We start from the raw sequence: 22,373 nt of genomic DNA, 5'->3' as shown, positions 1-22,373 counted from the left end.
ATAATGCGTCTTCCAGCTCAGTGGTCGGAGTCACACGTTCATGCGTTTTGGGGGCGTGGCTTTGGAAGGAGCCCAGAAGGGAGGGGGTGGAGTGAATGGAAATAATGAGCTGTCTTTAAAACAGTCGTGAGAGGTCTACAGACACTCGATTTTATACTTTCTTTTTCAGAGTACTTACATTTTAATTATGTATTGATATATAAATAAAGTTTAAACAAATTTTGAAAAAAAGTTTTTTATACATTTTTTTGCCTACCCTGCCTTTAAAGTACACATGAAATCAAAATTGACCTTATTTACTTTGTTAGTGCATATTACTAGTCTTGTGGTAAACAATTAATCCATGCAAGTTAATACACAGAAAATTGTTTGTCGCGGTAATCTGAAAAGTTACTTCCGGTCTGGAATGGCATTCCTTCTCTGATGACGTCAGTTTGACGGCTTGGGTTGAAAATGCGTAAACCACTCCCCTCCAACTGTTGGTCTGTTATGAGCGAGATATGGAGAGGAGGAGTGCTAAAGTAAAACTCTGCCCTCTATTCAATATTCCGTTTCACTTGGAAATACGTCACAATACTGGAGAAAAGTCGTTTGCAACTTCCAGTTCACGCGGACTTTAAATAGATCTACAAGCAACTTGAGATGCTGCTTCTTTGAGCTGATTTTTCGTTTCCAACCCCAGAATGAAAAAATGAAAAACGAAAAAAGTGCGGTGTTCTCGATTTTTCTGATTTCAATAATCAAAAAAATTAATGAACAGAAGATACCCTGGGTATCTTCCGTTCATTCATGTTTTGATTTGATATTGAAATCAGAAAAATGAGAAAACCGCACATTTTTTCGTTTTTCATTTTTAAAATGAAAACGAAAAAACAAAAAACTGGCTTGATTTTTCTTTTTTCGTTCTGGGGTTGGAAACAAATAAGCAGTTTGAAAATTCGATCTCTACATGTGGGCGGGAATGAAACGCCTCTTTCTGCTGATTGGTCAACCAGACGTCAAACCATGTCGTCATCAGTTGTTCATCGGTTCCGCTCAACAGAATAAAAGTCCCTCGCTCTACAGCTGTACGGATTCTTAACGCGTTTATTCTATATTTAATCTCTTTCTCATCAAATAGCCAGACTAGTGAATGGCTTGACACAAATCGTTCGAGTCGGGGCTTAATTCTGTGTAGACATTAATTCATCATGAGAAATATTAGTTTATCTCATAAATATTAATTTACTTTGCAGCCTCACACAACTAGCCTACCCCCAGCCTACAACTTTGAAACATTGAGTGTAAAAATGTCTTTTGTTTTAGACAACATGGGATGGATATGAAATGATAGATAGGCTATGAATATTATGCCTATTCTATTTTGTTTCTTTTTTTTTTTTTTCATAGAGAAGTGTAGGACATGTCAAATGTCAAATATTCAGTTATCCTTGTGTATCATATATATATAATAGGCAACATGCTATTTTTTCCTTTTCTTAAAGTTATAACTTTTGTTTAAGGCAATATTCTGAGTTTATTTCATTATTCATTAATACTGAGTATTAATGAATGTCACACAAACCGGTGTTTTAATTTCTCTGCCGACTAAACTTTAATTCCTACCCATATACTGCCCTCTCTGAGCAATCTAACAACTCATAAATCTAAAAGCAACTGCAGGTGGTGCTTCTTTGACACCTCTGCAAGCCTGGTTGATACTGATTTAATTGGTAACAACCTATAGCGTCATATTATTCTAATTTAATTGACTAAATTTAAGAACTTAACATAAAAGAAAGCATACATATTTAATAAGATTAGGAAAAAATCCCAAAATCCCCTGAAAATCAATTAAATCAATTACAGTTAATTTCTGACACAGACAGGTGACAATAAATAGGCTATAAAAATACTCTTTATCTCATTATTGTTAGTGTTATTTCAGGGTTTTGATATATAGCCAAAAATTGATAAAGTATAATTGATATCTTCTTAAGAGAGCACTATAATGGTTATTTTTTAACACTGTTTTAACATTTTTCCCTTTATTTATTTTACTTTTTTTAAATGTGTGATAGCCTATTTCAAATTGGCATAAACGAGTTCACCTCCGTCATCAAATCATCCAATTCGCATTTTACGTCCATCTCTCTATAGCACCGCTTTGATGAACTAATAACATGTAATATATTTTCATATCTGTCATATTTCAAATTCATCCCATGTCCAAAACTCAGGGTGTTGTCTAAAACAAAAGTTATGACTGCTGCATATTTACATCGGCTACCGATTTGCACTTTTTAATTCAATGTATGCCTATACATTCGCTGCCCAGTGCGTTGAGCAGCTTCGCTAGATTTTTATAGTTGGTCACTTCAATAAAACAGGCAGTGTGCTAAAGTTGTAGGATGGGGGTAATTGTGTGCAGCAGCAAAGTAAATTAATATTTCAATAGAACGAGATTAAATGTAGAATAAACGCGTTAAGAACCCGTACAGCTGTAGAGCGAGGGACTTTTATTCTGTTGAGCGGAACCGATGAACAACTGATGACGACATGGTTTGACGTCTGGTTGACCAATCAGCGGAAAGAGGCGTATTTGTTTCCAAAAAAAAGAAAATCAAGCCAATTTTTTGTTTTTTCGTTTTCATTTTAAAAATGAAAAATGAAAAAATGTGCGGTTTTCTCATTTTTCTGATTTCAATATCAAGTCAAAACATGAATGAACGGAAGATACCCTGATTGTTAATGAATGAGTAATTTATTCAACTGATTTGTTCAAAACACTAATTCATTCAGGAATAAATATCAAGTGGATCTCTATAATCTATTGGGCCATTGAATCTCTCGGTCAACTGATTCTTTCAAAGACTTTGATTCATTCAGGAATGAAACACTGCTCTGTGCGCTACGAGTCAGTCGCACAACGGTTCTGATTTGCATTGGAAGTTTAGTTGGCATGCAGAGAAAATAAAACACTGTTTTGTGTGACATTCATTAATACTCAATATTAATGAAATAAACTCAGAATATTGCCTAAAACAAAAGTTCTAATCTGTTGTAACATATTCATCCCATGTCTAAAACAAAAGTTTTGACTGCTGCACACTTACACTTAAATTGATACTGGTACTTTGCGCTTTACTTAATGTATTGTACATTCGCTAGATTTTGTTGGTCAGTTAAATAAAACTTTCAAAGTTGTAGGCTGGGGGTAGTTGTGTGCAGCTGCAAAGTAAATTAATATTTGATGAGAAAGAGATGAAATGTAGTTGCAATAAAAGCGTTAAGAATCTGTACAGCTGTAGAGCGAGGGACTTTTATTCTGTTGAGCAGAACCAATGAACAACTGATGACGACATGGTTTGACGTCTGGTTGACCAATCAGTGGAAAGAGGCGTTTCATTCCCGCTCACATGCAGAGATCGAATATTCAAGCTGATTATTCGTTTCCAACCCCAGAATGAAAAAATGAAAAATCAAGGCAAATTTTTTGTTTTTTTCGTTTTCTTTTTAAAAATGAAAAACGAAAAAAGTGCATTTTTCTCATTTTTCTGATTTCAATAATAAATCAAAAAATGAATGAACGGAAGATACCCTGATTATACACGGACCTATATTCTTTAATTCCATTTTTCAAAACTACCAATTGCTGCTTTGTGTTAAAAGTTGTGATAGTCTTTTGCGCCTATTGTAACGTACAGTGGCGCATTGCTGCCACATACATATTTTTTCCACTCAATTATGTTGTTAAAACGACATCTTTTCTCATTCAAACGACATCTTTGCTCGTTAAAACGACACCTTTTCTTGTTTAAACAACATCGGTCCGTGTACGTTTTGATAGTTTGTTTTCCAATTTGAAATGAAATATGCAGAAAAGAGAAAACGGTCGTTTCCCGTTTTTTCGTTTGTTAAAAAAAACGGAAAAACGAGATTTTGACTCGATTTTCGTTTTTTCGGGTCATGGATAGAAAATGGAAACACGACTTCAAAACTCGTTTTCCACATGTGGGCGGTCATTACACGCCCCTTTCAGCCGATTGGTCAATCAAATCTGAGCCAGTGACGTCATCTTCTGTTCGTTCATCAAAATAACAGTCCTCTGCCGCTATATCAGTAGATGTCATAAATCGGCTTTCTTCTGTGCAACCTAACGCGTATTTCACAGAAATATTTATTTCAGAAATGTTAATCAGCACACAGACTGTTGTAATGCTGTTTGTAGTTTAATATGCATAGTTGAAACTGCACTACCCACACAGAGGAGCGGATGAAAAGCACAGATTTAAAAAAAAAAAAAAAAAAAACTACAGTTTTTATTTTATTCTATTTTAAATAAATAGAATAAATCACAATAAATAAGTAGTGTAAGCAATTTTGAAAAACGAACAATAGCTCATCTCTCTTTATTTATTTATTTTATATAGCCTAACATTGCCTGCTGAACATAGGCTAATGTTAATAACCCTTTGGTTAAAAGATTGGGGGAATATGTAAAGATCAAACATTAAAGAACAAAATTACAGCTACATAGCTATTTTAGTTATGACAAAAATAATATATAAATGTTAAGCCAAAACGAATTAATTTAAAGCTGAACTGAAACAGAAACCGCCGTACTCTATATATAGAGTCGTATATTGACAAGGCAACAATAATTTTCGTTTAGTTTAAGTTTTTCAAAACATCCACAGAACTGCATAAAGTAAATTTTCCCGCTGTTTAAGCCACGAATATTTACAAAATAAAATAATTACAAAGATGATAGAAGATAATAAAATAATTACAAAGATAATAAAAGTTCTAGAAACATAGCTATGTTTAATATACGAGAGTTTTTGTTTTGCTGTTGTCCACTAAAGCAATTGACGCAGAATCGCCAATAGCCGTTAAATCGAAATTGAAAGTAAAATGTTCAGGGCCATTTATAGCTAATTCATTCAAAAGCGAAGGAAAGACAGAAAAAGTGAGGATAGCAAGAAAACTGTGACATATAGTAATGTTCACTGTGTTCATAAAAGTGTTTAATTTAAGAGATAAAATCTGTATGGCCATTTATAAGCTAAGGAACACTAAAAAGCCCCCCGATGGTGATACCGTTATTAGGTGTTGCCACCTAGTGAATAGCCTATTTTCTAATAACTGCATAGTCTACTGCAAGGAATGCGTCTGCTAAATGATTGAATTTAAATGTATAAAATGTAAACAAAACATTAAAATAAGAAAAAAAGAGTGCACTAGCCACTGATCTATAATAGAGAATAGTCTATCATTATGTATAGCCTATTGATCGGTGGTAGTAGCCCAAGGATGTCATGCGCTAGGTAACATGTAGAGGCATTTACATTTTACATTTTAAAAACACAATGACAGCTTAAAAACAGACTTAATTAAATTTACTGTAGGTTTTTTAAACTTTTTATCTATGCAAACATATTTCTGTGAAATACGCGTTAGGTTGCACAGAAGAAAGCCGATTTATGACATACTGATATAGCAGCAGAGGACTATTATTTTGTTGAACGAACTGAAGATGACGTCACTGGCTCAGATTTGATAGACCAATCGGCTGAAAGGGGCGTGTAATGACATGTGGAAAACGAGTTTTGAAGTCCTGTTTCCGTTTTCTATCCGTGACCCGAAAAAAACGAAAATCGAGTCAAAATCTTGTTTTCCCGTTTTTTTTAACAAACGAAAAAACGTGAAACGACCGTTTTCTCGTTTCTGCGTATTTCATTTCAAATTAGAAAACAAACTATCAAAACGTACACGGACCAACATCTTTTGTCGTAAAAACTTCATTTATGTTGTTAAAATGACATCTTTTGTCGTTAAAACGACATCTCATTAAAACCACATATTTTGTACGTGACGTGTACGAAAAATACCTTTATCTGATCTATCCACCTGTTTCCGCGGGGCGCTACTGTAAAAGAGAACGTGGGTACAACTTCCGGTGAGGCGGCGGAAGCAGTATACCAATGGTATTTTGTGTGCTAATTACCGAAGAGGCTAGGTGTTTTTTGGATCATTGTTTACTTTGTAAAGTTGCAAATCTTTATGAGAAGATGTCGTTACGGTCCTCAGGGACAACATCTCAGTTTACTACATTATTAGTTAATAATATTACAATACAATAAACAGTTTTCGTGCCCTTAATTGCTCTTTTCTTTACTGACCTTCCACAAAAGTGCTGCTGCATGACTACAAGAGCATCCCTGCCCTGCTGTCTGTACTTCCTGTCACTGATGCTAGCACCAAAGCTTTATGATGTTATATTGACTCCTAAGGTGTCGTGCGTGCCAGAGCCAGTCGCGTTTCCACTGTATGATGCTAAAGGCTACTTATGTTAACCATTGCGATAATGCACACGTTTATGGAAAATATCAGAGACTACTTGAGGAACGAAGACTTATTTAATTATTATATTATAATAATCGTGTATTTATTTGGTTTAATGTTTTATCTGTCTCTTCCCTGTGCCTGCTGATTCCTGACAAATGCATATCTTTCACAGATTCACACACTCCGGTTAACTCGTATAACTCAAAAAAACAAAACAAAAAAAAAAACGTATAACTCATAACTCCTGTGTGTCTTCTCATGAGCTCCATCTGTTGCTCTGGCTGAAAGGATCAGGATAGATAGACGGAGAGATCGCGCAAACATCCTCGGACAGCAATCATCGCATAATTTAGAGGAAAACCCTGCTGAAAAAACCAGCTTAAACCAGCCTAAGCTGGTTGGCTGGTTTTAGCTGGTTTAAGCTGGAAATAGCTGGTTTTAGCTGGTCTCCCAGCCTGACCAAGCTGGTCAAGCTGGTCTTCCAGCCTGGCCAGGCTGGTTTTAGCTGGTCTCCCAGCCTGGCAAGGCTGGTTTTAGCTGGTCTCCCAGCCTGACCAAGCTGGTCAAGCTGGTCTTCTAGCCTGGCCAGGCTGGTTTTAGCTGGTCTTCCAGCCTGGCCAGGCTGGTCAAGTTCGTCTCCCAGCCTGGCAAGGCTGGTTTTAGCTGGTCTCCCAGCCTGGCCAGGCTGATTTTAGCTGGTTTAAGCTGGAAATAGCTGGTTTTAGCTGGTCTCCCAGGCTGGTTTTAGCTGGTTTAAGCTGGAAATAGCTGGTTTTAGCTGGTCTCCCAGCCTGGCCAGGCTGGTCAAGCTGGTCTCCCAGCCTGGCCAAGCTGGTGTCTATGGCTGCCTTTACACTTGGCATTAACATGTGATCACCGTGATCTGATAAAGCAGATCGGATCATCAGTCAATCAGAACACAGCACGTTTACTCTTGGCAACATCAACATCAACTGATTTTTCTATCTAGGTAACCGATCGGATTGGTCTTTCCTGCGCAATATTTAAATAAGTCTGCAGAGAATGGCCCGGTGCAATGTCAACCTGAAATAATGGGTTTTCCTTTGAAAATAGTAAAAATGGATTTAAAAAATACAAATAAAATTACATTTATCTGATCCGTCCACACAACAAGAATATCATTCATCATTAATTTATGTAATATTTCATTTTCTTTCCATAAACCTTTAGCAAAATGACCCTGTGACGGGGTGGTAAATGTGACGGGGTGGTAACTGATGTGACGGGGTGGTATGGACAAAATGTTTCTCTATATGATCTGCTGGTTTTAAACTTTAAAAACTGGGGGAGGGGAGACCTTCAAATTGAGTAAAAAGTGTGTGAGTGATATAGTGAGTGAGTGAATTAATGAACCAAACAGTGTTGCCAAGTCTGCGTTTTTCCCGCAAAATTGGGCTAGGCTACTTTTACACTGTTGCCGCGGGTTGTTTTTCATGTCCACGGGTTGAAAAGTTTTACCCCCCAGAATGTGATTTTTATCAGGGGACATTCTGGGATGAAATTTACCACCCCGTCACATACCACCCTGTCACGTTTTTGTGATGGGGTGGAATGTGACGGGGTGGTAAATTTCATCCCAAAATGTCCGCAAATCTCCCATGTGGTCAAGTTTCTCACCTAGCATACATGCATTCAATCTGAAATATAATTATCTTTGTATTAATAATGTAAAAAAATGAATAAAAAACAGTTTTCCCTATATTGTGCGTGACAGGGTGGTAAGTCAAACTGAGGGACGTGCACAAATTACAAATATTTACAAAAAAAATAAGGTTTATTGTGAATAAATATATTTTGTTTAAACAGGGACACACATATAATCCTGAAAATAGTATATGTTTGAAAAAAATATATAACTTATTTGGTGATATTTTAGATGCAAATGTCATGTTGGTTAACATGGACATGTAAAATTGGCTATGTAATAATGAAAAATTATTAAAAATAGTATGCTAATCTTCAAAAAAACCATTTGATCATATATTATGTCAAAAAGAACACTTGAATTAATGACTTTAAGCTTTAGACTTTGGGACATTTTTTATGCCTTATGCATCTGACCAAATGTTGCGGACCCAGATGGCACCCGTTTCGTAGAATGACCCATAATATGTTATTGTTCACCTTCAGTTCACCTATAGTTTTTTTTTTAGCATTTTAATCATTCCTATGATTTTGTAAATATTTGTTAGAATAGCTATGTTTTTTAAGTGCCTGCCAGATTAAATAAAAAATTGTTAAAGTGGTTGTGCTTGTGGTCCTGCAGATTATTTCAAGTAAAATTGGAATGATTTAAATTGTCACAACACTCAATGACAGGAAAATTGGGTCAAACACTATCCCAGCCGGCAAATGACCGACCTTCAATGTTGAAATGTGGTTGAAATAAGGTCAGTTGATGTTTCAACGTTGAAACAACATTGATACAACGTTGAATGCTAAACGGTTGAAGCCCAGTCAACACATGACCGAAATTCAACGTTGAAATATGGTTGAAGTAACGTCAGTTGATGTTTCAACAGTGAAACAATTATTAAATGTAAAATGGTTGAAATAGGTTAAGAAAATCACTTATAAATAAATGCTGAAATAAGCTTGTATACTAAAAAAAAAAGTGTTTAACCAAATTATATAATAATAATAATAATAATAATAAAGGCTAACAATAATGTATATGAAATAAAAATGTGCCCTATTAGGCCTGTTTTGCCACTTCTGTGTCAGTTTGTTGGTACGTCAATATTTCAGAAAATAGAAATTATATGCTCATTTTCATTTTTTGCGGTCTGAAGAGATATCGCGAGATTACACGAGACTATAAAATATCAAACACCAGAGCCTGAAGCGGATCTGAGTTGCCATGGAAACGGGGAAACGTCAGGCAGCAAGACCCCGTCTCGCTGTTGTTTTCACTGATTTTAGGTAAGTTTAGTCCATAAAATCACACAAATAATATATATAACTGTTCCTGATACCTTTCTTACGTGTAATCGACACACTTCTGTTGAATATTTACTTCAAAGAAATGATTTAGTGTCTTTGAAAAAGTCCGTTAGCATCTCAACCGTTTTCAGAGGCAGTTGGCTAACTAACTCTATTTTGAGCTCTTGTTTAATGAAAGTTTGGCTTTTAATCGCATCTTTATGTGTAGATGAGATGTTATAATAGTTTTGTAAAGGTTTTGCTGGCAAATTGTTAATGGATGATAGTAAACTAATTTATTTAACCTAAAAGTTGCTGTACCGTTAATCGGTGACGTCACTTGCATGAGCGCGAAAATGAACTGAAACTATTTCAAACATATTTTGATCTCTAATGGTAAACAAATATGGATAAATAATGTCCTGCAATTTCAGGGTCGACAGAAAACCCCCTCTACAACAAAGGAGAAGCTGACAGAGGAGGAGGAAACACAGGTGAACTGAGAAAGCTCATTAAATACTTTAAAAATTTTCTTAAAAGTTTTCTTTTGCAAAATTATTATTATATTTTTAATTTATTAGTTAAGAAGTCTTTCACATCCAAATGTAAGTGACACTACATGTACAATACTGAATTCTAAATCTAAAAATATACATTTTGTTATCTTAAGTAATATATATATATTTTTTAATATGTATATTATTCTTTCCACCTCTGCTCTAGCTTGGTTCCTTGTAATAAACCTGGCATTTTATACAAAATATTGTTGGCTCTGAGACAAATTGCATGTTGTGTTCCTAGATCCTTCCATGCGGATGGCCTCCTGCAACCCAGCAGAGCTGAGTGACCTCCTGTCAAAGGCCATGAACCACATGACTATAGTAAGCAAAACCTCAATCATTCAGTACACTACTGTTGAAAAGTTGTGGCTCTGTAAGATTTTTACATGTTTTTGAAAGAAGTCTCACATTTTAAAATCATTAACCCCGGGTTGTTTCAGTGAGATTGTCCTTGAAAGGCCTGTAGGCTAAATAATCAGCTAAATGAGGTAACATAGGTGACAAGTATAAAGTTATAATGCTTGTAGTTATAATCATTTATTTAACTATTTTAATAACAGGATATCATGGTCATTAATCTATTTTATTGTATTTCTCTATGTCTGTTTGTTTATGTTTGCCAGTGAACAGACGCCATACTGTTCCACTCAAAGGTATTTATTTATTTGTTTGTATACATGTATGTATTTTTTTTTTTTTTTTTAAAGGTGCCCTCGAATGAAAAAATGAATTTATCTTGGCATAGTTAAATAACAAGAGTTCAGTACATGGAAATGACATACAGTGAGTCTCAAACTCCATTGTTTCCTCCTCCTTATATAAATCTCATTTGTTTAAAAGACCTCCGAAGAACAGGCGAATCTCCGCCCCCAATATTTGCATATGCCAGCTCATATTCAAGCCATTAGAAAGGGCAGAACGTCTGGATGTGCACAGCAGAATCAACAGACTAGGTAAGCAAGCAAGAACAACAGCGAAAAATGGCAGATGGAGCAATAATAACTGACATGATCCATGATATCATGATATTTTTAGTGATATTTGTAAATTGTCTTTCTAAATGTTTCATTAGCATGTTGCTAATGTACTGTTAAATGTGGTTAAAGTTACCATCGTTTGTTACTGTATTCATGGAGACAAGAGCCGTCGCTATTTTCATTTTTAAACACTCGCAGTCTGTATAATTCATAAACACAACTTCATTCTTTATAAATCTCTCCAACAGTGTGTAATGTTAGCTTTAGCCACGGAGCATAGCCTCAAACTCATTCAGAATCAAACGTTAACCTCCAAATTAATACTTTACTCACATAATTTGAAGCATGCATACAGCATGCATGACGAACATCTTGTAAAGATCCATTTGAGGGTTATATTAGCTGTGTGAACTTTGTAAATGCGCTGTAATATAGTCCAGAGCTCGTGTGGCAGGGAAGACGCGAATTAAAGGGGCGGCGCGCTGAAAAAAAATCAGTGCATAGTTAATGATGCCCCAAAATAGGCAGTTAAAAAAATTAATATAAAAAAACTATGGGGTATTTTGAGCTGAAACTTCACAGACACATTCAGGAGACACCTTAGACTTATATTACATCTTTTAAAAACATGTTCTAGGGGACCTTTAAATACTTTTTACTTATAAATGCTGATTGTGGTTCAGGGGGTCGACAACTTTAAGCATGCAAGTTATTTTCGACAGAAATTTGGCCAGCTTACTCATTGCTCATACTCTATGCCTCTAATATGTTTGAATTATATCACCAGTGCAATATCAGGGGGTAAAGATATCATTACAGTTCTTACAGTTATGTTTACTTTTGTTACCAGATGAGATGTAATCTCTAGTTTTTGGTGCTGAGATTCTTCACGACAAGGCCTTGATGCCATTCACACTCACTACATGAAGATGGTGAGTTTCACAATAGCTGCACAGCCACAAATCAAGAGACTGACACAACAGGCTTTCATCCTTTATATACTGGTACCAAAGAGGGTACCAAAACCTTATTAAATTAAATGGACCCTGGGGCTAAATTATGAAACACTGCATTATCAATAAGCTTGGATATTTATTATTGCTTAGGGCGATATATATCGTTACCATGAAATAAAATGTCTATCGTAAGAGACTTTCAGTGGTGGAAAGAATACTGAAAATTTGTACTTAAGTACAAGTACTTTTACATTGCTGAAATAATACTCAATTACAAGTAAGAGTCCTGGTGTCAAAAAGTACTTGAGTAAAAGTACAAATTACTCTTCTCAAAAACTACTCAAATTACTAGTTACTTTTTAGCCGGTGATATTTAATGAATTACCAAACAATATTCAATCAAATCATAGATCTAAGTAGAAAATTGCTACTTTCAATAAAGCACTTTCACCTTATTTTATGAAGTGGATGAATTATAGTAATCAATTTGAATGGAGTGGTTTAATTCAAGTCTTTGCTCACTCTGTGTATTTGTGTCTTTACAATAGGGTAACTTTGTTGCAATAGCTCACATGCAAAGCCTGATTTCAAACTGAATTGAATTTACAAAACAGACAAGTAAACAGACAGTGATAAAATAAGAACAAATAAAACAAATTTACTCAATTCCGTTGAGGTGTATGAAATATAACAACACTGAATTTTTATATGCCCTGTATCTTGAAGGGTTAGTTCACCCAAAAATGAAAATTCTGTCATTAATTACTCACTCTCATGTTGTTTCAAACTCATAAGACAGTCATTCATCTTCAGAACACAAATTAAGATATTTTTGATGAAATCTGAGTGCTTTCTGACCCTCCATAGACTGCAACGTTATTACCTTTTTATGGCCCAGAAAGGTAGTAAAAACTTTGTTAAAATAGTCTATGTGACTATAGTGGTTCAACCTTAATGTTATGAAGCAATGAGAATACTTTTTTGTGCGCAGAAATTCAACAATTTCTTTTCTACTGTCGGTCTCTGACACTGTTGACGTAGTAAACACAGTGCAGCACTTCCAGGTTATACGTCAGAACATCGGCTCATTATTGGCCGGATTCTGTGTCAGCATCACATGCATGCGTTGTGGTGCTCACATGAACAGCATCAGAGAGTGACACAGAGAGAGGAAATTGTTTAATAAAGTCAATAATTTTATTTTTTGCACACAAAAAGTATTCTGGCCGCTTTATAACATTAAGGTTGAACCACTGCAGTCACATGGGCTACTTTAACAATGTCTTTACTATCTTTCTTGGCCTGCAAAAGTTGCAATTACGTTGCAGTCTGGGGTCAGAAAGCTCTCAGATTTCATCAAAAATATCTTAATTTGTGTTCTGAAGATGAACGAAGGTCTTATGGGTTTTGAATGAAATGAGGGTGAGTAATTAATGACAGAATTTTCATTTTTGGGTGAACTAACCCTTTAAGAGTCATATAATATGTTGTTTATTTAGATAAAAAGAACATCAGAATGGTTTAACCTGTAATGTCTGTATGTAGTGATGCAGTTAGACAGACTAGGTTATTTATATGTACAAATCATACAAATGCCCCATTCTGAAACATACATTTACATTATAAAGAAATTAACACTCTGAGGTCTAAAAACGCGCCGGCGCGTTTTGCAGTTTTTTTTTCACATTGCAGCAAAACAGACTTAAAATACTCCGTCATTTTTTATCATAGAGACATAAGTAATATATCAAATGAAACTATAGAATGTCTTCTTTTTTTTGTGTACACTCACAATCAAAATAAAACTTTGTGCTTTTTAAAAATAAATAAAATATACAGGGTGTGCTGTCCTGCCATCTCCGTCTCTGCAAACATCATTCTAAAACGTCACTAAAAGTGACTAAAATAGACGGCTTATACATGCTACATGGACATGAGAGAAGCTACATGCTACATGGACATGACACTTTAAGTGTCTACTTTTAAACGAAACAAATAAATTCTAAAAAAAATATTCTCCCTTTATGTAATCAGTATAAAAGTAAAGAGAGGTACTGTTTCTCCTGTCTTACCTAATTATCTTTAATGTGTGCCCGCCCACGCGCAGAGCGCTCTATTCATAACATAATGTGCTGAGGCGATCTATGCAAACTGTAAACGCCCTAACAGCGTCTTAAAAAGCATCAAGTTTCATCAGATTCATTCGCTTTCCTGCGCGTTTGGAAGATGGCACGCTACTCAGGTGAGCAGGCTCTTCAGATGGTCCTGGACAGTGAGGAAGAGTTCACTTTTTCCTCGGAAGAAGAACACGACTCTGACGATGAACGTCTGTATTTTGAAGAGCGACTTGATCCAGCTGAAGATACAGTTTCTGATGAGTAAGTGATTTAGTTTTACTTAAATTATTTGACGTGTTTTTTCTATATAAGCGTACATATATATTTGCCTTATATTTACATCTAGGCCTATCTATATAACTCTATTTAACTTTATCTCATAAAAATGCTTATAAATAGAATGCTTTTCTGTTGATATACTTAAATTATTTGACGTGTTTTTTTATATAAGCGTACATATATATTTGCCTTATATTTACATCTATCTATATAACTTTATCTCTTAAAAATGCTTATAAATAGAATGCTTTTCTGTTGATATTCGACTTGTTATTAATATGCATAGATACGTTGGATACACGCGTTAGATCGATTAACTGCATGCAGTTGAATAGCATATTATGATAGACGTGAATGTGCTAAAATATGCTTGGTTGTGAAATGCGCGAACGTGTTGCTATTCACTAAATGTGCTAACTGATATAGCAGACTGTAACGTTTACACATTCGCACACTTTGTCCGGTAATGGCCAATTGACAGACATATACAGCATGCTTGTATACCTGTTAATTTCCTGTCAGTTATGCATAGCTAATGGTATGAGAGTAGTATCTTATATGCTAATAATAACAGTTTTTTTGTTTTGTTTTAGAAATGTGGATCCATCACTCTCGCATTCACCTGCAATTCTCACTAAGAGGGCACGCAGCAACACAGGCGATAATGAGAAAGAGTAAGTACACGTTTACCCACTATATGTGCAAACTGATATAGCAGACTGTAACGTTTACACATTCGCACACTTTGTCCGGTAATGGCCAGTTGACAGACATATACAGCATGCTTGTATACCTGTTACTTTCCTGTCCGTTATGCATAGGTAATGGTATGAGAGTAGTATCTTATATGCTAATAATAACAGGGTTTTTTTTTTACAATTTGTTTTTTTTAGGAATGTGGATCCATCACTCTCACATTCACCTGCAATTCCCACTAAGAGGGCACGCAGCAACACAGGCGGAAATGAGAAAGAGTAAGTACATGTTCACCCACTATATGGTAGGCCTATGTACACTACCGTTTAATAGTTTGAAATCGGTATGATTTTTCATGTTTTTAAAATAAGTTTCGTCTGCTCACCAAGGCTACATTTATTCAATTAAAAATACAGTAAAAACAGTAATATTGTGAAATATTATTCCAATTTAAAATAACTGTGTACTATTTAGTCTACAGTGTCACATGATCCTTCAGAAATCATTCTAATATAAGGATTTGCTACTCAAGAGACATTTATTGTTTACAATTGTTCAGAAATGTTTCTTGAGCTGCAAATCATCATATTAGAATGATTTCTGAAGGATCATGTGACACTGAAGACTGGAGTAATGATGGTGAATATTCAGCTTTGACATCACAAGAATAAATGACTTTGTGAAATATATTTAAATAGTACAGTTATTTTAAATTGGAATAATATTTCACAATATTCCTGTTTTTACTGTATATTTAATTAAATAAATGTAGCCTTGGTGAGCAGACGAAACGTATTTTAAAAACATTAAAAATCTTAGTGATCCCAAACTTTTGAACGGTAGTGTATGTATATATGTGTCTGTATGGCTTTCTTTCTTATGCGTGCACAATATATTAGCATTAGTGCTTGGTAATGTTAATATATACAATAATAAACATTATATTAGTATTAGTTATTGATGATGCAAATAGTATAGCTCCTTGTGTAATAACCATCTCACTGTTTTTTTTCTCCAGCTATAGCCCTAATGAGAGTGCTCCAAAACCCCTTGCAAAAAAGGCCAAGAAAAACATTCAGACAAGCAACAGGCATTCAGCTCTGTCATGGAAAACAGATAATGACACTGACATGGTTCCACAGACTCTGAGATTCCTACCTGCACGGGAACCTGGACCACAGCTGCGTCCTGCTGATGAACACACTCCTAAGAGTCTCTTCAAAATGTTCAAAATGCAAGGAATAATGCCACCACTGGTCGTCGGAACTGCATGCTTTGCAAAGTACAGCTTGGTAAAAGGCAAGACACACCTTGGAAATGCCAGGCATGTGACATTTACTTGTGTCTTCAGTTGAAAAGGAACTGTTTTCAAAAATGGCACACAGATGTGTGACTGTTCAGATTCTCTGTTCACCACCTCTCACTGACCATTGGGCTGCAAAGATTATCTATATGTGATCAAGCAGGTTATGTATAGGGTGTAAAAGTGGGCTTTTTTTATAAACCTTACCTTTATTTGCCTGTATACACAAAATGTGCCTTTGACCCTAGTTTATATGTGGATTATATTGTTAACTTTATTTTAAAGAAAAAAGAAAAAAAACAATGATATGTCTTGTCTTTGCATTTTCTTAGTTGACTCAGTCACATTCCTGACTGAATGGCTCATTATGCGGCTCATTAGGGGCAGGGTCTTAATCTCCCCAGGTGTAAATCACTTCATTATTCATGAAGAGTCACACCTCTTCGCATATGGCCTTCCTAAACAAAAAGTGTCTTAGAAATTTAAAATCAATACAATGTTTTATGTGTCAGAGTAGGGAGGATCATTTCCACATCATTTTGAAGCAAAAACTCTACACTAAAATATACAATTCTCAAAAGTCTTGTGAAAAAAACATTTAGTATGCATTTTGAGGTATTGTTTCAGTTACTTTTTTTTTTTTTTTCAGTAACCACGCATAAACATTATTCCTTTAAAAACACAAACATGTACATACATGTTCCTCACATATTATGTTAGCCTAGTTTGTGCTGAATACAGTGTAATGACACTTTTGTCATTAATATGTTTATAATCAACTGATAAAAGCAAAAATGTCAGAGCATGTCAAAACTTCTCCAGGGCCCAAAATCAGCCTCAGACTCCAGAGGGTTAAAGATCCGCTTTTGTTGAGACTTTCTGGTGCATTTCACTTACAGCCAACACTGAAAAAAATGATTAGTTGAATTTACTCAATTTTTTTTTTGTAAGTGGTTGCAATCAATTGATTTTATCTAAATCTAAACAAACACATTAGGTTGAACTTAATCAATTTTATTTAGTGTTTTGAGGTGTCCATAAATGGCTTTCAAACACAAAAAGACATTCATGTTGTAAACTTATCTTTAATGACTGACATTAAATGTAGCACACATGTTTAATAACAGTCAGTTTCTACAACATCCGTTCTGAAGAAATGTTAAAGGGTTAGTTCAACCAAAAATGCACCATGGTAGTCAATGATGGGCGAGATCTGTTTGGTTACAAACATTCTTCCAAACATCTTTCTTTGTGTTCAACAGAACAAAGAAACTCATACAAGTTTGGAACAACTTTATGAGGAGTAAATGACGACAGAATTTTCATTTTTGGGTGAACTATCCCTTTAAAACGTACAATTGACCAATGGCCACACAAATAACCAGCCACAATTTATTAGAATGAAACTGCTAACAAAGGTCTGACGTTTATAACATTGCCCATATATGAACTCTTAAAAAAAATTGCTTACATTTCAGACTTCATGACTTTCTTTCTTCAGTCGAAAAGAAATTAAGGTTTTTGATGACTTATAGTGGACTTCAATGGCCTCCAAACAGTTGAAGGTCAAAATTACAGTTTCAGTGCAGCTTCAAAGGGCTTTAAATGATACCAGATGAGGAATAAGAGTCTTATCTAGAAAAAACAATCGGTCATTTTCTAAAAAAAAATACAACTGTATATGATTTATATAAACAAATGATCGCCTTGCATATGCTTCCGCCAAAACCGAATTTCTGTATTCTTCAAAAAGCTTACTCTATATGTCCTACTCCTTCCCAATTCAACTTACATCTTTGACATGGAGGTGAGTAAATTATTAAGACATTTTATTTGAAAGTGAACTAATCCTTTAAGAACAAAGATTTGTGCAACAGATTTGATCTGCTAAAGAATTACTCAAACAACAATTCCAAAATCTTCATAATGTTCAAGAACTCCTTTTTTAATCACGCACTTGTCCGTAGCAATGTTTGTCGTGTCTCTCAAGAAGTCTTCTCTTTGACTGTCCTATATTTAGATAAAAATAAACTATTATTAGTCATTGTTTGTGATTCATAACTGTTTGACAAGTAGGGGTGGGCAATATGACCAAAATCTTATATCACGATATGAGTAATTTTATATCATGATAACGATATAGTTATTTTTGCTTTAAATGAGATTGATATACATTTTTATTACCATTTAAATTTCATAATTCTTATCACCAATTTCAATATTCAATATTATACAGATTAATTTAAAAAAAAAAAACCTAATAATAGCCTTAAACCCTCAAACTGAAGACATATAAACAGTGATAAAAAAGAGCAAAGAAAACAAACCACAACAGAACAAAGACAGACGAAAGAGCTACCTAAAAAACTTCCAAGCACAAGAAATACTACATAAAATGTATAAAGTTATCAAAAAAACATTGCATAGTCTTTACTGTGTAAATTAAATATATATTTATTCTTAATAAAGTTACAAAAGAGAGCGGTGAGAGATTTTCTCCTCTTTGATGTTTGATTAGCAATGATGACAGCAGGTAAATTTGGATGCTGTCCTTTAAAGGTGCCCTAGATTGTTTTTTTACAAGATGTAATATAAGTCTAAGGTGTCCCCTGAATGTGTCTGTGAAGTTTCAGCTCAAAATACCCCATGGATTTTTTTTAATTAATTTTTTTAACTGCCTATTTTGGGGCATCATTAACTATGCACTGATTTTTTCAGCACGGCCCCTTTAAGAGATGCGTTCCCTCTGCCCCACCAGCTCTCGACTATATACATCGCATAAACAAAGTTTACACAGCTAATATAACCCTCAAATGGATCTTTACAAGATGTTCGTCATGCATGCTGTATGCATGCTTCAAATTATGTGAGTAAAGTATTTATTTAGATGGTTACGTTTGATTTTGTGTGAGTTTGAGGCTATGCTCTGTGGCTAAAGCTAACATTACACACTGTTGGAGAGATTTATAAAGAATGAAGTTGTGTTCATGAATTATACAGACTGCAAGTGTTTAAAAATTAAAATAGCGACGGCTCTGGTCTCCGTGAATACAGTAAGAAACGATGGTAACTTTAACCACATTTAACAGTACATTAGCAACATGCTAACGGAACATTTAGAAAGACAATTTACAAATATCACTAAAAGTATCATGATATCATGGATCATGTCAGTTATTATTGCTCCATCTGCCATTTTTCGCTGTTGTTCTTGCTTGCTTACCTTGTCTGTGCACAGATCCAGCCGTTAATACTGCCTTTCCTTGTCTAATGCGTCGAATGGGCTGGCATTATGCAAATATTGGGGTCATACATATTAATGATCCTGACTGTTACGTAACAGTCGGTGTTATGTTGAGATCCGAGTGTTTTCCGGAAGTATTTTAAACAAATGAGATTTACATAAGAAGGAGGAAACAATGGAGTTTGAGACTCACTGTATGTCTTTTCCATGTACTGAACTCTTGTTATTCAACTATGCCAATATAAATAAAATTTTTCATTCGAGGGCACCTTTAAGACTGACTGCACCAATCCATTATACTCTAGCCTTGTCTTTCTCAACTGTACCTTCACTTAAGACATAATTACAATTGTTTACTTGCAAATACATGGTTACTTTGACACATATGTATGTCTATTTAACCATTCAAGCCCAATTCAGCACAAAAAGCACTCAGTCATGACATGATTACTTAAGCCATAACGTTAAAGCTGTTCTCGGCGGAAAGGGCTGATGATGGCTGGAGCTCAGAAACCATTGAAGCAATTTTTAAATAGGAGCTATCTTTATGAACAAACAGCATATTGACGCAAAATTCTTTCCAAAATTCTTTTCCATATCTTAAAAGTACATTCCGTAAAATCTGTACATACATAAAATCTGTAAAATTAGGCCTTAGTGCAGGTGCGCGAAGTATGTGATGATTAGTCGCTGGAATTTGTCCAATAGATGCGCTCTAAACCCGAGCATTTTATACTCTTTATACAGTCAACAAACTAGTTATTGTGATAAATAGTAATGCATAATATGAAATATTACTTACTGTGCAAATTGGTCGAATGATGAAACCGATGAAACCCTTCAAGTTCAACTCGTCGTCTCTTGAGTAAGCTGACTGGAAAGGCGCCAAAGCAACTGTGTGCGCAACTGCGCATGCGCAAGGAACCAACGTAATTTTTTTTAACTTACTTTAATGAATTTACACAGCTTGGTTCAAAACACTTGTAATTCCCATAAAACCAATTAAATTTTTTTATTAAAATCAAAAACTAAATTTAAATGATTTAAACAAGCAAAATGTAATTATGCTTAATTTAAGCATGGCCAAAATCATTTTTTTCAGTGAATATGATTTCCTGTAGCAGCTATGGGAGTGACGGTAAATCGGTTATCAATCTCTCTCTATTTTTTTTCATCTTTTTGAAAGTTGTGAAAACACTTGTTTAGTTTTTCTTTTGCTATTGAGAAAATGGGAATACAAAAAATATATTTCATTTATTCTCTTATTCACCGCCATAGACTTTTACCCAACTATGACGACTTCCGCTTCTGAGAAACACAAAAATATGAATAGGTCTGTAGTAAAAATTAAATTCCTGATTTTAAGGAGTTTTCAGTGAACCATTTCTTTCCTTTTTGTAGATTCACCAAACCTCTGGCTGATCACTGGCAATTTGGTAAGAGATTGTTGTCTATATCACTGTCACTTCTTTTTCTAGTTGATTTATTAACATTTTGTGATTTTCTATTACTTAATTGAATATAAATGCACTTAGGTTGTTTTTATTTATTTACAAAGTATAGATAGGATTCTGTTGTGTAATGTTTCTCTATATAATTAGTAATATATCGAGCCCCCAGGGGAAACAATATAAATCTGTGTAAGTGTAAGTATTAAATGATAATATATTTTGATGTTTGTTTGTTTTTAATATACACAGCAGTAATGACAGTGGACAAGTGAAGAGAGAGGAGGGGATGGCATCAGAAAGGACCTTGAGCTGCTGCGACTGTCTTGGATCACCCAAAGCACAACTACACTATGTGTCCAAGTACTGAACAAGGCTTTTCTCCTTACATATTATATGTATTTAATTTAAGGCAGGGTTTTTTTTTCCTGCATAGTGAATTACTAGGTGGCTCCCTGTCAAATTTGATGCTGTCTCCAGCTATTAACAAAACTCAGACAGGCAGTCACATGCTCTGATTCCCCTTTTCCACCAACATGGTTCTGTTGCAGGATCCTGGCCTGTGTCCATCCTCAAACTGTTCCATGAACCTCCACTGCACAAAAGGCAGTTCCAGGTCAGAAATATTAGTACCCTCACTCTTCGCCATCCTTCGCCAGTCATCACATTCACAACCACCACAGTCAACGCAAGTCAAGGTCCCTGGTCCACAGCATCAACCATCTTTGTAGGAAAATGATTACTGCATTTCTTGATGTATCTTTAAAATTGACAGATTTCTTATGGAGTGCAATCCCTCTCTACATGGACTGAGAGCCCATCGTTCTTACAAAATACTGTCAGACACTGCATATGATGTTCTCAAAATAATAAATTAATTAATAAAATACTTTGTGCTTGTAAAAAGTGTTTTTTTTTTTTTTTTTTTTTTTATCTAGTTGAAGGTATAGTACACGTGAATGTTCTGCGTCATTTTGAGCTAGAAAAGCCTTGATTTAAGGTTTGTGCTGTAATTGTAGAAAAAAAAACTTGCACTTGCATATTGTATGCTACAGGTTTTTAATATTACCTCTAAACATTGCAAAGTTGAGATGTTTTGTTTTATAAAGTGTTTTTAATATTTTTTTAGTGGATGTACAGTAATTATGTAGTATTGTCATGTTCGTACAAACGCAAACTAGATTGAAATTTAATGTAAAATAGTGTATTTATCGTTTCAACGTCGCATTTTCAACGTTGATCCAATTTGCAAAATCGAAAGGTAATCCAACATTAATTCAACCATAAGACGGTGAAACCACGACACGATATCAACGGTGAAACAACGTCACAATATTAACGTTGATCCAATTTGCAAAATTGGATCAACGTTGATTCAACCATGGTACCTGACGTTGTTTCAACGTTGAAATGCCGGCTGGGATGTGATCAATCAAATCAAACAGTCAATCAAAAATCAATCAATTTGAACAGCTAAGACCAGCCTGGCCAGCTAAAATCAGCCTGACCAGCTTAAACCA

The 22,373-nt window shown here is 34.9% G+C and overlaps 1 protein-coding gene and 1 long non-coding RNA gene across 6 annotated transcripts; both read left to right on the top strand.

Moving 5' to 3' along the window:
- Positions 1-8,975: 8,975 nt before the first annotated feature.
- LOC125261105 lies at positions 8,976-22,043 on the top strand. 4 transcript variants are annotated; one of them, XR_007183214.1, is made up of 8 exons: positions 8,976-9,273; positions 9,708-9,767; positions 9,855-10,486; positions 10,674-10,786; positions 11,661-11,742; positions 20,807-20,841; positions 21,106-21,216; positions 21,405-22,043. It is a non-coding gene; the product is annotated as an uncharacterized LOC125261105 (long non-coding RNA). The 4 variants fall into 4 exon arrangements; XR_007183211.1 differs by having other exon boundaries at positions 8,991-9,273; positions 10,075-10,486; positions 21,405-21,914; XR_007183212.1 differs by lacking the exon at positions 10,674-10,786 and having other exon boundaries at positions 8,993-9,273; positions 10,075-10,486; positions 21,405-21,772.
- LOC125261104 lies at positions 13,933-16,445 on the top strand. Of its 2 annotated transcripts, XM_048179674.1 has the most exons (4): positions 13,933-14,144; positions 14,756-14,836; positions 15,056-15,136; positions 15,877-16,445. In XM_048179674.1, exons 1-4 carry the CDS (start codon positions 13,993-13,995, stop codon positions 16,211-16,213), a joined length of 651 nt encoding a protein of 216 aa, XP_048035631.1. In that variant the 5' UTR covers positions 13,933-13,992; the 3' UTR covers positions 16,214-16,445. The 2 variants fall into 2 exon arrangements, with proteins under 2 accessions (XP_048035631.1, XP_048035632.1); XM_048179675.1 differs by lacking the exon at positions 15,056-15,136.
- Positions 22,044-22,373: the final 330 nt, after the last annotated feature.

The sequence above is a fragment of the Megalobrama amblycephala genome, unplaced genomic scaffold, assembly GCF_018812025.1.
Source record: "Megalobrama amblycephala isolate DHTTF-2021 unplaced genomic scaffold, ASM1881202v1 scaffold306, whole genome shotgun sequence".
Taxonomy (NCBI): domain Eukaryota; kingdom Metazoa; phylum Chordata; class Actinopteri; order Cypriniformes; family Xenocyprididae; genus Megalobrama; species Megalobrama amblycephala.
This window is presented reverse-complemented; position numbering and strand designations above follow the sequence as displayed.